This window comes from Mauremys reevesii, linkage group 10, assembly GCF_016161935.1.
Source record: "Mauremys reevesii isolate NIE-2019 linkage group 10, ASM1616193v1, whole genome shotgun sequence".
Taxonomy (NCBI): Eukaryota; Metazoa; Chordata; order Testudines; family Geoemydidae; genus Mauremys; species Mauremys reevesii.
Window position 1 is genome coordinate 28,316,589 of NC_052632.1, and position 15,672 is coordinate 28,332,260.

The following is a 15,672-nucleotide window of genomic DNA, read 5'->3' on the forward strand; positions in this document are numbered from 1 at the left end:
CTCCCCTACACTAGGCTCACGCCGGGGCGGCCATGTACGCGCTGCTCAGCGCCTGGCTCCGCTGCCTCCTCTGCCTGCTGCTGCCCGGAGGAGCGGCAGAGGGGGAGCGCTGGCCCGGCCCCCCGGCTCCCCGCGAAGGTAGGCGGGGGCCGGCCGCCCAAGAGCAGGAGGGGTCTGGAGCTGGGGGCGCCGTCGCGGCGCTGACTGGCTCAGAGGCGCGGAGGCAGCGGCGGGAGGAGAAGGCGGCGGCGGCGGCTGCAGGCAGCCCGGGGGCATCGCTGCTCGCGAGGCTCCGCCGCCTCTGGCGGGCTCTGCCCTGGCACCGGCCACCGACGCCCTCTTCGCACCAGAGCCCCATGGCCGAGCTGCCGCCAGGGAGCCCCCAGGGCTCCGATCCGGAGCAGCCCGGGGTCGCCAAGCGGAGCCCGGAGCCTCTGGAGGACGGGCCCGGCGGCGCCCCGAGCCCGGTCGGGGTCGGGGAGGCAGGCGCAGGGAAGCCGGGGAGCGGCCCGGTTCAGATCCGTGTGGCCATCCCGGCGGAGGAGGAGGAGGACGGCGGAGCCCCGGGTCTGACCCTGCTGGGCGGGGGCAGCTGTAGCGAGGATGACTCCGGCAGATATGGGAAATCTAGGTACAGCGCGGCCCCGGGACGTGAGCGGCGCCCAGCCCGGCCCCTGGCTCGGGAGCTGTGCTGGGGAGCCCCGGGCGAGCGGGGGCAGTTAGTGCCTGCCAAGGGGGACCCCTCCTGCCGGCCGCCTTGCGCGGCCCTGCGGCTTGGGAGGCTGCCCCGCCCCGTGGGGTGTTAAACCCGGGCGGGGGGTGCCAGGTCCTGCTCCCCCTTGGGGTGCGAGCGCCGTAGGAGGCGGGTGTTCGCCCCGCGATGGGCCTGCGGGGGCGGGAGGGGGGCAGCAGCGGCGCTGCAAGGGGGCGGTCAGCGCCTGATGCAATGAGGGCTCGGGAATAGCCGCTGGTCCAATAGGAAACTTGGTGTAACTCGGGATGGAAGTCGCATCAGGCAGCGGCTGCCCCCGCCCCGACACACGCGCATTGCTGGAGGCGTGTCTGGCGGGGCGCCGCCTGCGGGAGGCTTGTCTTGGGGCTGAGGCGGGGGAGGGATCCCCTGCTGATCTGGCACTTCGACGGGGAGGAGGCTGGACTGGCGGGTCGGGTTTACTAGCGCTGGAAACCCGCGGTAGGGGAGGAGCCGTGGGCAGTGGCTGGAGGAGGTGACCTCCCTCCCCCCGGTTCGGCACTGGTGCTGGGGTCTCCTTCTGAAACCACTGTGGGAAAGCCAAACGTCTCTAAAGGTGCAGTTAGTGGCCAGATTGCATTTCCCAGCCCTCTGGGTCAATCAGAGCAACGTAGGGCTGGGAGGGAGGGAGGGACCTGGAGAGGTCAGTTAATCCAGCCTCCTGCAGAGGGAGGACCTAGTAAACCCAGACCATCTTTGACAGGTGTTTGTCCAACCTGTTGTAAAGACTTCCAATAATGGGGATTCCACAACCTTCCCTGGAGCTTAACTACCCTTATAGAATCATAGGAATGCAGCCCTCCCTCCTGCTGGGTAGCGAAACCTGTGCTCTGGGGCTCTTCAGTGACTTAAATAAGGAATGTGGGAGGAAATCATGCACAAGTTTGGAAACTGTGGATCCAAATTATCCTTTGCCAATATATTGCAATGTATGAATAGAGAGGGCAAATACATTTCTTTGCTGGGGCGGTTATTGGACACTAAGAGGGTGAAATATACCTGGCTGTGACTCTCTATCCTTTCCCCTCTGCAGTACTCACATAGCAAACCTCTCATATAAATCATGGATTAGATATTTCCTTCTGAGCTGGGAGACTTTGCTAATCTGATTGAGTGGGTGATTTTTACATGGCAGAGTTCACCCAGGGTTGGAGGAGAAAGGAGGATTAGTACCAATCCAGTCCTTAATGTTGCCTCAAAACACTAGAGCTATATGGTGTGCTGCTGAGATTGGAAGCAATTTCCAGAATTGTTCATTAGCACAATTAGATTGTCACAGTCTCTTTCTGGAGTGTGATGCACTGGCCACTCTCAACAAGGAGTTACCCTAGAAATAAATGCATCAAAGGCCTCAAAACAGCTCAATCCAATGGTTTTACTTCAGATTAAAGCTGTAGTAATGAGCTGGGGCATTCCTGCCAGGTGGTGTGCTGGATGCACTTAGCAAAACTCCCTTCTTTGGAAATTAGAAGGGCTTCTGTCTGCTACTAGTTTCTTGTCCTGACATTAAATCCTGTTCTGTAATCATGAAGCCTTAGGTAGGCACAGTCATCTTCCTGTATTGTGGCTATAATGATCTTTTGAGGATTGCTGATAACGTAAGGAGTGCAGTATGCACTTGTCTATACTATTGTGACAATCAGACTGCTTTTAGGAAGTATCGTCTGTGCAGATATCATAGATGGGAGAGAGGTCTATGGTGTGACTAGCTAATACATTATTAAACATGACTGACTTGGGGCTAAGTGGTGATTAACTAGTATAACTGTTTCTGTTAAGGATGTTAGGTTTTTTACCGATAGTTACGCTAGTACACCCCTAGTGTGGAAACAGTTATACTAGTATAAAAGTGCTTCATACCAGTATAACTTATTCTTCTTCCCCTACAGGAATAAGCCATACCAGTATAACTGTGCACATAAGGGGGCTGAGCTGGTCTTGTTAAACCCATACAACTTTTGTGTGTAGACAATAACACTTCATTTTTTCAGGATAGATAATGCCATTGTGGCTGTAGGCAAGGTCTATGGGTATGTCTTATGCTGTGTAAAAAAGGTGTGTGTTTACTTTGATTTAGCTGGTTGTAAGACTACAAACTTGCTCTGTCTGCATAGGGTTTTACAGTGTGTTAGCTACCACACTGTAAAAACATTTCCCCTACTATAGGTGAGGCCTGTGTGAGTTGTAGGCTAATCCAGTTAATCATGGGTGGAAGAAATATGTTGTCATTATTCCCTCACATGTTACCACTACTATGCTTGATGTGTAAGAAATGGCTAAATGTTGCAGTTATAACCCCCTAAATTAGTAGGTTGCCATTTCCAGTTTGGTATTTGTCATTTGTGTGTGTGTATGTGTATGTGTTTTCTCTCTCTCTTTCTCATATATGTATATATAGAGAGGGGGGGTGTATGGGATCAGTTATTTAGCTAAAATGGCAACCTGTTAATAATGTAAATACATTTAAACTTGTTTAATAAAAATATACAAATAGTGAGCAGTATTAAAATTACTTACACCTGTTACAGGTTCCATTGTGATCCATCTTGTTAATCTTAATGGAACTGTTGGGCTCTGCATTGCAATGAAACCCAGACTAGTCCTTAGTTCAGTTCACCTTCAGGTCTATGTGAGTGGAAAGTCAAAGGCAAATACACTATGGGGAGATGGCAGTGGTGAAAAGTTGGTGTGTACAAGGAGGCCTATACAGTGCCAAAAATAGGCAAAGAAATGCTGTTGGCCAGAGGGGCACCATAAGAGCTCTGACAACTTAAAATTCATAACTGACTAAGACCTGGTCTAAACCACTTTTATAACTGTTGGTTAAGGAGGGAGTGGGGGATATTTTAACCAATATAGTTATACTGCTACAGCCCCCAGGCATGGATGCATTTATACTGGTATAACCATATCCACATTCGGATTGTGCCACTTTAACTATACTAGTATAACTAGTATAGTTAAAGCAGTATAAGTTTTGTAAATAGACAAGGCCCCCAGTTTAGTTCTTGTTGACCCTTGTCAGGGTTCCCTCCCCACTCTGAACTCTAGGGTACAGATGTGGGGACCCGCATGAAAGACCCTCTACACTTATCTCTACCAGCTTAGGTTAAAAACTTCCCTGGCACAAATTTTTCCTTGTCCTTGGAACAGTATCGCTGCCACCACCAAGCGAGTTAGACAAAGATTTAGGAAAAGGACCACTTGGAGTTCCTGTTTCCTAAAAATATCCCCCAAAGCTCCTTTACCCCCTTTCCTGGGGAGGCTTGAGAATAATATACCAACCAAATAGGTTAACAAGGGGGCACAGACCAGCCCTTTGGTTTTTAGGACACTAAAACCAATCAGGTTCTTAAAAGCAGAACTTTATTATAAAGAAAAAGAAGCACCTCTGTAAAATCAGGATGGAAGGTAATTTTACAGGGTAATCAGATTCAAAACACAGAGGATTCCCCTCTAGGCAAAACTTTAAAGTTACAAAAAAAACCAACTAGGAATAAACCTCCCTCTTAGCCTAGGGAAAATTCACAAGCTAAAACAAAAGATAATCTAATGCATTTCCTTCCTATTACTTACAGTTTGTAATCTTAGATGCTTAGTTCAGGTATAGCTTTAGGAGATGTATTTTACCTGCCCTGGTTCCTCGCAGACCTGGAGAGAACACACAAAGAGAACAAAACCAGAAACTTTCAAATCTGTGGGGGAAGGTATCTTCTCCCCTTATTGGTCCTTTTGGTCAGGTGCCAACAGGTTATTTGAGCTTCTTAACCCTTTACAGGTAAAGGAGGGATTTTATGTTACCTTTCGCTGTATGTTTATGACAACCCCCCAATGAAGTGTGCTGTGCAGTGGTAAAAGAGAGAGGAATGGAGTGAAAAGGGGAATTGAGGCTCATAACTGATCCCTCGTTTGGTGCCAGGAAAGCTGCCGAAAGCAGAAAGCTTTGGATTTGGATGAAGGATAACTTTTGCACTAGGAGTGATGCCGAATGGAATGGAATGTTGAATTAGAAGACTTGATATTTCTTTAGAAGTAGAAACACAGTAATCACATTACTGGTTAGTTATTTCTGAGCACTGGTTTGTAATCTTGTTGGAGATTAGCCGCTAGCCATTAAAATGATGTAATCTAGGATTACCACTTAGCTATTTAACGTGTGTAGAGAAGGATATCTCTCTTTCTCATAAACAATCATAATTTAAATAGAACTAATTTAATAACTCAGCAATCAACACATTTTGTGTGTGCTTTTTGATAATACAATTGAAAGCTTCTGACTACTTTTAACTGGCAGCAAAATATGAACATTTAAAATATGTGCATTGACATTAGTTCCCCTCAATGCTTTATCATTATTGTAACTTGATAGTATCTGTATTTAATAATAGATTATGAGGGACAGAATGGCTTAAAGAGACAGTCAGACCAAAATATTACTCTTTGAATTTATCTACTTTTGTTAATGCCAACACCCAAAATTACTATAGCTGAAAGGCAACTTCTCTCTGCTCTAAATCCCTGTGCCATTGTCCGTCTGCCCTATGCCATGTGCTTTTAGTTTATTCATTTGATAGTCTTTAGAAAGTCAGTTTACTGTTTGCATGAAACACTTTAAAAAAAAATAGAATCACGAAAGTTGGCCAAGGACTATAGACAGGTTTAGTACCTGAAATCTAGTTACTTTTAACTTAAAAATTATTTTCAAGTTGACTTTAACTTCATATTACATTTCTATTTCTAGGATGACTAGAAAGACAACTTTAAAATGCAAAGGAATACTCAAGTGTAAAAGCTGTTTGACATTAAGTGCCATCTAATATGCTAAGAGAAATTGGACAGCATAGTTAAGCACTCAAAAACCAGGAAATCGATAAGCTATGGCTGAGCCCATTCTATGTGCTGATTTCTATAGTCTTTAATTGCAATATCACACTCTCAATTATAGTATAATACAGATGTTCACCCTCTCTGAGAACTCCAACCATGTGAGTGGTCTGGGTCTGCAGTTTACCTTTTCACGGGGGAATATAATAGATGTAACACAACACAGATTGCACAAGATTCCAAAAAAAAAAAAAGCTCTTTAATTGCAGAAGAAATGCAAAGATCTGTATAAAAACAGGGCTGCCCAGAAGGGGGTGCAAGTGGGGCAATTTGCCCCTGGGCCCCACAGGAGCCCCCATGAGAATTTTGGGGCCCCTGGAGCGGGGTCTTTCACTTGCTCCGGGGGCCCCGCAAAAACTCTCATGGGCCCGAGCCCCCGGAGCTTCTTCCACTCCAGGTCTTCGGTGGCAGGGAAGGACACCCCCCCACCCCGCCGCCGAATTACTGCCGAAGCGGGACCCGCCGCCGAAGAGCCCAGTCTTCAGTGGTAATTCGGTGGTGGGGGGCCCCCGCTGCGGGTCTTTGGGGCATTTCGGCGGTGGGTCCCGGAGCAGAAGGACCCCCCTGCCGCCGAAGACCCCCCAGGCCCCCTGAATCCTCTGTGCAGCCCTGTACAAAAATTAGAAACCCTACATTAATTTCTCTGTGACAGTTTTCTCTCCATTCTGGAGCTTTCCTGGGGCTGGTGTCCCATAGTTGCTGCAGCCCCTACTTTGACTTTTGCTGCAATCTTTAGGTCAGCTTGCTTTCTCTGACCTTGGCCCTGCAACTAAATCGCTGCCACCCATGAAAATATACCCATCTCTTCCTCTCCTTCCCAAAGGTTCCTGTCTGGCTCTGAGTCTTGTTCCCATGAGTCCTTTTTAAACATTTATGCCATGGATGCTACAGCAGCAAAGTTGCAGCACTGTACCTGTCCCACTGCAGGACTATGGCATAAAGACTTCCTATATGGACATATGTTGTCTTTCTATCAATGTAGATCTAGGTAATCCATCTCCCTGAGTAGCACTAGCTGGGCTGATGGACAAATTCTTCTGTTGACTTAACTGCATCTACATAGGGGTTAGGTCAGCTTAACTACAGTACACAGGAGGGTGAATTTTTTGTAGCCCCAGAGTGATGTAGCTACATCAATCTAAATTAAGTGTAGACCAGGCTTTTGCCTTGTTTGGGTCTCCAAGTGCCAGAACCCTGCAGACATGTAAGAAGAAATAGTTTCTCCCAGCCTCAGCCAACCCATTGTCATTCAGGTGTTTCCACTGAGTTCTAATGATCTGCATTGTCTCTCATCTGGGAGGGACATGCAACAAGCCTTGTGGGCCTATGGCGATACACTTAAGCCTGTTCTACAGTTAAATTAGGTTAACATAACTATGCTGGTCAGAGGGTGTGAAAACTCCAAACCCTGACTGACAAACCTATGCCAATCTAACCCCAGGTGTAGCTGCAGCTGTGCAGATGGAAGAATGCTTCTGTTGATGTAGCTACCATTGTTCAGGAAGGTTACGTTCCTGCACTGATAGAAAAACCCCTTCCATCAGTGTAGGCTGCGTCTATGCTACGAGGTTATGTCAGCTTTGCTACAGGGAGGTAGCTATGCCGGTATAGACTCTGTAGCGTAGACGTACCCATAGACGCATTGCATGATACAGCAGTTTTCCTAAGAATAACTTCACAACATCAACCAGAATCATAAATTGTATAGACAGATTCTCCAAATCATCACAGCACTTTCAGTTTGCAATTTGAGGCTCTTGTAACGTAGCAACTGAAAACCAATTTCCTCTGGGTCAAGGCAGAGAACACTTCATTGCAGACTATTTCCAGGCAAATTGCAATATTCAATCCTTGGCTATTTTGTCTGATGGGTAGTTTAAAAAGGTTACACATATTTTTCTAATGTTTTTCTCCCCTTACGCAAAAACAGCTTATTTGTTTTTGCTCAAATTTAAAAATGGGGCACAGACTAAGGCTGGAAATCTTCAGCCTGAAAGGTGAATGTTTTGTGGTGATATGACTGTCTAAAATTGTGCTTTAGAAAGGAAATAGTTTTGCAACTTGCAAGGCGGTAATTAGTGCTGCTCCCACTACTTGGAGCCCAATCTTGAATCCATTTAAATGGATACCAGACTCATATTGTCTTCAGTGACTAAGGCAGTGGCACCCCAGTTCAGCGCTTTTAATTTTGCTGTTATCATACACGGCTTATTTCTGTAGTGTAGTGTCACTTTAAAATGAGATTTCACTGAGGTTTGTCAAAAGGTTAGAATGTATCCAAACAGCTTAATATATTGATAGTCCTATGAGTTTTGATATCCAGAGGACACATTCTACCCACAGTGCACAGATGCATTTGGTTTCCTGTATGAGTAATCTCCAGATGAGTCACAACCTAAACAAGTTTGTTTTTCATTCTGCCCAAGCAGATATCCAAAGAGAGAGAAACACTCAATGCAAGTTGTAGACATTATACATCTATTAAGACACTTGTTTCTCACATAAAATCCTCCTGACCTTCTAACATTGATTCCTGAACCTTTTAATATTAATTTTATATTTTTTGATATTATGAAAATGGTGGTTTCTTCAGGTTATGATCACCAGAGCTAGAGCAAGTGCAACAAGCTGGCTGTAAATAGAAATGCCAACGTTAAGTATTTTATAGAAAATTAGAGCTAAAAATTCTAAAAACCTCGTAAACTTAATGTGCCAAGTGAAACAGTCTTGTCAAACAGAATTGAAAAGGCATCTGGTGTTTGAGGTGGGTAGAACTAGCAGTGCAGTATAGCTCAGACCAATGCATCAGGAAATGAGGTATCCTGCTTCTGGCATATACCTAATTCTTGAGGGAAAAGGTAAAATGGGATCAGCTAGCATGAATTCAGTGTTTTGATATTGTGGGGGTGGTACTGACCTTTGTAAATGAAAAGATTTTCTTTGAAGCATGAGGCTCTTCCCAGATTTTCTTCCCACATTAATCTTAACTCAGTAGTTGCAAATGTCCATGCTAATAAAATCACTTCAAAAAACCTTGATAGCTGTATGTTTTGTACTTAAATTTAAGGTTAAAATAATTCCATAGTGGTAGCCAAGTGAATATATGGATAGAGTTAAAAATCCACATTCTAATTAGATGAAATAACTTTCTGTATCTTTAGTGACAAACTGAGAAATAGTCAATTCTTTGGACTAGGATGCTAATAAGTTTTCCTTTCCATCCCCCTCTGATGCCCCTATCTAAAAGTAACTCTACTAAAAGGGCACAAAACTTTGTTTATTATCCTCATGGCCACCTGCTTAAGACCTGGCTTTCAAACAAGAATTCTCTCTCTCTCTTCCCCCTGCCCTTTTCAATTGTACTTCCAACATCACCTAGCTGGCTAAAAGGGTCTTAAAATATGGAGACCTTTTTTAGAATTGTTCCAGTATATTATTCTAGGGGCTTGACTTTGTGTCCATCACCGAGTGAGCAGTAAGTAAGTAATGTGTGCAAACTCCACTGACCCAAGTAGAACCTTTGTATACAAAACTGCAATCTTCATGTGATTAAATCTCTCTTGGTGGGTACAGACAGTGGTGCCTCAAGATTGCATTTGCAAGTGATAGGCTGTCTCAGTCAGGCAAGTAAGTGCACTATCACTGCTTGACAAACTGCCATAGCAGATGTGCTCAAGCAGCATTCCCTCTTACCCTAAGAGTGAGCAGCCAACAAAGCCCCCCCCCGCCGTGAAAACCCCAGGACGCTGGAACTTGCTCCCTCCATTGGTCCACAATAGCACGGATATGATCATATTTGGGGCTTGTTGCAAAAGCCAGATAAAATTGGGGGGAGAAGGAAGAAGGGATGTTCTAGGGGCCTTTTCTGTTGATTTGAATTTCTTGGGTGGCTGAGTTAATTTATCAATAAATCTATTTTTATGGTCATTGTGATTTATGCTGCCAACAGCTTTTTGGGTAGGCATTTTTATTTAAATCTAAAATGTATCCAGGAAGCTGTGGACTCAAGTAAATTCCAGGATGAGGCCCCACTGCAAATCAGGTCTTTAATAAATAAGACACATAGCTGTACCTGGATATCCCATGTATAATTATGTATTAAATTTCTGTGAACCTTGATATAACTTCTAGAAATGTACTGTTGGGTTGAGTTGTTTGCCCCAATGACACATGGTCACTTAATTTGCCCAGATTTGTACTTCAAATTATAGGCATTAGGAACGGTAGAGGGACAGAGGTCCATGAGAAGTGTGCCCTGGATTAAGAATTACTATTTTGGATGAGATGTCCAACAGAGGTGATGACTTGTTAACTAGAGAACTTTAGGCAAAGAGAGTCAGACTTTGGAAGGTCTCTCCCAAGGGGGGGGGGGGGGGGAGAGGGAAGGCACTTTAAATTATTACCTGTTTGTACACATCCAAAACTAATAAGATGGACACTGAACAAGAATGCATCCTGTCCCAAAACCATGGATCTGAAACTGTCAGCTCTAGCCTATCTCTGTTATATGTTTAGCATTTGAATAACATTTCAAATGTGTAAAATATAATCCTCTTATTCCTGTTCAATGTTTAAATGCTTGTTGGAATCCTAGCTTTAACATCAACTACATTTTTGCACTACAGGTTGTTAGGACACTGTTTTCTGGCTCACTGCTTGTTATGCAACTATCCTCAAGAAAAAAATCTACAGTAATTTTTTAGCAGCTTCAGATGGAAAAGGGAAGCAATGATAGATAAATAAGCTTTGCATAGCACCAACATCTTATTTTCTTAGAAGCTGGCTGAAGACTTGGACTTGTGGTGCAGTGTTTGTGAAATGTTAAAGTACATGACTCATTGTTCTGTGAGATCTGCTCTTGCCATTAGCTGAGGACTTTGGCTCCTTAGGCTGACTGGAAAGATTCCCTCTCTGAACAAGCATCCTGCTGCAGGGGGAGAACTGACTGAACCTACTCATTGTTTATCAAATAATTTGAGAAAAAGGTCTGTGCTTTCTGCTCTGGTGCCCATGTGGTTCTGTGAATTAATGCATGTGCCCTTTCACTCTGAGCTGGTTGTTTTAGGTTGCTTAGGTCACAAGTGAAAATTAGATGTTTGTCCCCATAGGCATAGCTGTCATTTTCTGTTCAGAGGAGTAAACTGTTTGTTGTGATGAAACAATCTGCTTTAAATCGGTATTTTTAGTTTCTAATTTAACAGCTTGTTCTCCCCATTCCTTTCTTCAAATTCATGTTTGATGTTACATTTGTACAGGGGAGATGATGGAATCTGATAAGATCGATTGCCAAACAAAGCTCAGCACTGGAGTTGAAGGGTGGGTTAATACTGCTTAGGTTAGTGAATCAAATTTATAATATTTCTAGCACAGCATTCTCTAAACAAGCATCTGCAGTTTGCTAACTTGCTTTTTACTGATAAAGCTAATGAAAAGTAAGACAGCAATGACCAGACTAAGATCAATTTATAAAATGACTTCATTGTCTTGTTCTAGTGGCGGGGAGAATGATGGTGATGATTTCGACCAGGACTGGAAACCCCCAGATAATGAGCTGATCCAAAAGCTTGTAACACAGGTTGAATACTATTTCTCAGATGAGAACCTTGAGAAAGATGCCTTCCTCTTAAAGCATGTGAGAAGAAATAAGATGGGTTATGTCAGTGTTAAACTACTCACGTCTTTCAAAAAGGTAGGTTTCATTTCTGAAGGGCCTTTAAATCTACTCTATCCCACTTAATGAGCTATTGAACAGATATGGCACACTGCCTTTTTTGGCCAGTATGAAAGGTTGATACAGTTAACATCCGACTGTTACGTTTGTTCTTTTCTTCTAAAACGTTGTATAAATAATCAAAAGACAAAACTTCTTGATTTGACCAAGAAATTGTGTAAGTCCATCAAGCCTAAGGGAGAAAGAAATTTAGAAAAAGCATCCCTTCCTACCAAGCAAGATCTTAACCTGGTTTTTTTTTCCCCTTAGGAACTCCTAGCTTTAGGGGAGAGACTTTTAAAATGACATGGTAGATTTTTTTTTTTGAGCCAACACCATCCTGACTAGAGATTAATGTCTTTTAACCTATACAGACTGAAGAACATGGCTATACAGTTGATCCAATAGCTATAGTGCCCTGAGAGTCAGGACTTGTGGGTCCTAGGCCTGATATTTTGCCTATAATTCTCTGAAAGGCACTATGGAAGTGCCTATTTAACTATTAGAGGATAGGAACTCTGTTTAATTGTTTTTTTAAAATTAAGCACAAAAATAAGGTAATGGGACAGAAGGGGAGCCTACCTGTTTAGAATTTGAGGCACCAGGCAAAGCAACTGTTGAATAGGCAGCATGAGCATGCCTTTAGGATGAGATGGGAGTAGAAAGATTCTAAGAACTCTTGAAGAGACATATAATAGCCATAGAAATGATGATTTGTTTAGGCTGGGTAAGTCTGCAGTTGTTGACGACTCTGATCTCAATCATGTAAAAGGAACAGGAGATTCACAACATCTTACTGATGCTCAGTGACAGCATCAGTATAGTTCTGGTGGTTTTAATGAGCTGCATTAAAGTGTAACTCTTTTCTTAAAGGTAAAACATCTTACCAGAGACTGGAGAATCACAGCCTATGCCTTGAAGTATTCAGACATTCTTGAGCTGAATGAAGATAGCAGAAAGGTTAGAAGAAATACCCCAGTTCCAGTGTTTGCTAGTGAGACACTGCCTAGCAAGATGCTGCTTGTGTATGATATCCACTTGATATCTGAGCTACAGGTTCTGAGCCAGGATCAAGAAAATGGATGCATGCAAGAAAAGATGATGGAGCATCTTCTCAAGACCTTTGTTACTTTTGGTGTAATCTCATCAGTTCGCATTCTCAAACCTGGTAAGGATCTTCCACCTGATGTCAAGAGATTCAGTAATCGATACACCCAAGTTGGAACAAAGGAATGTGCCATAGTAGAGTTTGAAGAAGTAGATGCAGCAATTAAAGCTCATGAAATCATGTGCATTGAAAAGAATAATGAAATTGGCATGAAAGTTATCCTGATAGGTATGAAGCCTCCAAAGAAAAAAGTTGTGAAAGACAAGAACCATGATGAAGATCCCAGCAAGTCTCTCAACAAAATTAGATCCCTAAATAAAAGAGTTGAGGAACTTCAGTATGTTGGGGATGAATCATCAGCAAACAGCTCTTCTGATCCAGAGAGCAATCCTACATCTCCACTATCTGGACGCAAGACGAATACTTCTAACAAGTTGAGCCCTACCACTTACCAGAACAACCACCTGAGCCCTAATGTTTCACCTAGGTCAAGCCCCTGGAATAGCCCATCTTCTCTGCGCAAAGTGTCCAAGAAGTCTCCACTTGCTGGAGATGGAAAACTTAACCCTAGTACTAGCCCTGAAATCTCAAGGAAATGTGCAGATTACTCTTCAGATAGCAGTATTACACCTTCTAGTAGCCCATGGGTTCAGAGAAGAAGACAAGCTCAAACTGTAACACAAGAAAAAAGTCCAGTAAGTAGCCCAATGCTTGCCCGGAAAATACAAAATGCAGATGGGTTACCTGTAGGAGTGTTGCGGTTACCCAAAGGTCCTGATGGTACTAAGGGATTCCATAATGGGTGTGAAAGGAATAAACCTATGAAGAATGAATAAATCTTGGGTTTTTTTTTTTAAACAAGTTTCACAAATCAATTTATTTTTGTTCAAGCCTGGTAAAAAAAACAAAACTAGCACTTAAGTGACTGAATGAAGTCAGTATTTAATTTTTAAAGGTTTTGTATTCATGTAGAGACTCATTTGTATATTTGTATTTGCACTTAATCTGCATTATTTTTATATATTTTTTGTTTAAAAGAGCAGAACATTGAAATGTTACTTTTTTTTTATGCCAGGTATTTAAAACAATTTATGTAACTGCATTTTTGTGCAAAGCTATGATTCTGAACAGCAATGTGTAAACACTTAATATTTAGCTGTTGTACGATAGCATTTCAAAGCAATACATCTCCAGTCTGTTTACTAAGAGGTTTGAAGGCTTCCTATTTTCAGTTTGTTGAAAGGAACACTAAGCTGTAATGTCATGTCAGACACTTTACTACACTTGTTTGCTTAAACTTCCAAAGATGCTATATAATAGGACCAAACTGTATTTTCTGTGATGTGAATAAAAAAATGCTGAGCAACGAACTGTTTTCTAGGTATCAGATTCTAATGTTCAAAATTATCAGATAAAAACTAACGGTTCTAAAGTGTGTGACCGTCTAAACCAAATTGTTTAAATGGGTGTTTCCTATAAAGTAGGCTGAACAGTTTTCTTTGGAATATGGAATACCTACATCTTCCAACCCTGTCTGGCCCAGGTTTAGGTTTCAAGTTTCACATGACTTGCTCTACCTATTGTGCGAGGACATCATGTGTATATGTCAAATGACCAATGCAGTTTAGAGTGAATCCTGCATGTAAGCTAGGCCTTATATTAATGGATATAGGCAACCTAAGGGCTAGTCTACACTAAAATATCTACATTGGTGTCACTGTACTGATGTAGCTGCACCACTGTAGCAGTGCTAGTGCAGACACTCCATGCTGACAGAAGAGAGCTCTCCTGTCAGCATCACTCCATCTGCCCAAGCAGCTGCAGCTATGTCAGCTGGACAGATTCTCCCACCAACAGCACTTTCCACACGGGCGCTTAGATCTGTGTAACTTATGTTGCTTTTCCACACCTGTGAGTGACTTACATTATATTGAAGTAAGCACTGGTGTGTACAATCCCTAAGTTTAGCTCATTAATAACATGGCTCCCAGAAATTTGTCTTCAAAAAGAGTCCAGACAGCAAAGCTATAAGCATTCACCATATTTGAAGACAGGTGGTGTGCATGTTTTGTTTTGCTTTGCTTTACCTAAGTACATATCAATACCTGGACTATTTCCTCAGGATTGCACAGGTATGAGCACACTCAGTGTTCACTTTTTTTAAAAAGCCATTGCAGCTGGCAGAAGTCCAGATTAGATGAATCACTTCATCTGGGGCAATGCATGTATTCCTAAGAAGCTGTCATAGCTCACTCTTCTTGTCAAGCAGGGTAATGTACCTCTAGGTCTAAACTTCATCCTACAGAAAATGTCACCATAACAGCAGAAACTATCTTGGAGGTATTGTTACTTACCCGATTTAAAAAAATTGGGACTGTTGGCTAACCCAGTAGAACAGGGAACTGGAGAAAATCAGGCTTCACTAAAGAACACATGAGCAATTGGGATGAAAATTAAGTTTGAGGAATAGGTAATCAAATTAGGCAAACAAGTTGGCTATTGGTGGTGGCTTCATAGAGAAACATCTCTAGCAAAAGGGAATAAATTAGCTGTACCTACACAAACAAGTTGTCTTGCTGGTCCCCCCTAGCATAGAGGCCTATTATTCATTTATCTGAGAATAACATACCTCATCCATGAAGTGGGGTGGAGAAGAAGCTTGGGGAAGGGTTCCTGTGGATGGAGGAGTTTAAAATCCTAAATTTGTCAAACTACTTATAGCCTAGTTGGCTGGATTTGAGTTCATATGCTCTTCAGTAGGAAATCTTAGAGAACAGCACAGCTTTTCTGAGGTGCCATATAGTTTGAATAAGCATTTGTGATATAAGCAAGGGGGCATATGATATATGGCTATAAAATCATGAATGAGGGTGAGAAAATGAATAGGAAAGTGACTTATCCCCTTCACATACCATAAGAACCAGGGGTTACCCAATGAAATTAATAGATAACAGGTTTAAGACAAACAAAAAAGTACTTCACACAAAGCCCAGTCAACCTGTGAAACTCATTGCCATAGGATGGTGGGACAGCCAAAACTGGGTTTTAAAAAAAGGATTAAGTTCATGGAGGATAGAGTCATCAGTCCCTATTAGCCAAGATGGTCAGGGAATGAGCCCATGCTCAAGCTGTCCCTAAACATCCAGCTGGAAGAGCCTCATACTGGACAACAGGAGATGGATCACTTGATAATTGCCCTGTTTGGTCTAGTCCCTTCAA

General features: G+C 43.0%; 1 protein-coding gene across 2 annotated transcripts; it reads left to right on the top strand.

Moving 5' to 3' along the window:
• Nucleotides 1–17: 17 nt before the first annotated feature.
• Nucleotides 18–13,828, top strand: LARP6 (La ribonucleoprotein 6, translational regulator). Of its 2 annotated transcripts, XM_039492166.1 has the most exons (4): nt 18–138; nt 10,891–10,951; nt 11,129–11,324; nt 12,219–13,828. In XM_039492166.1, the coding sequence occupies exons 1-4, from the start codon at nt 33–35 to the stop codon at nt 13,287–13,289; spliced, it is 1,434 nt and encodes a 477-aa protein (XP_039348100.1). In that variant the 5' UTR covers nt 18–32; the 3' UTR covers nt 13,290–13,828. The 2 variants fall into 2 exon arrangements, with proteins under 2 accessions (XP_039348100.1, XP_039348099.1); XM_039492165.1 differs by lacking the exons at nt 18–138; nt 10,891–10,951 and adding an exon at nt 152–631.
• Nucleotides 13,829–15,672: the final 1,844 nt, after the last annotated feature.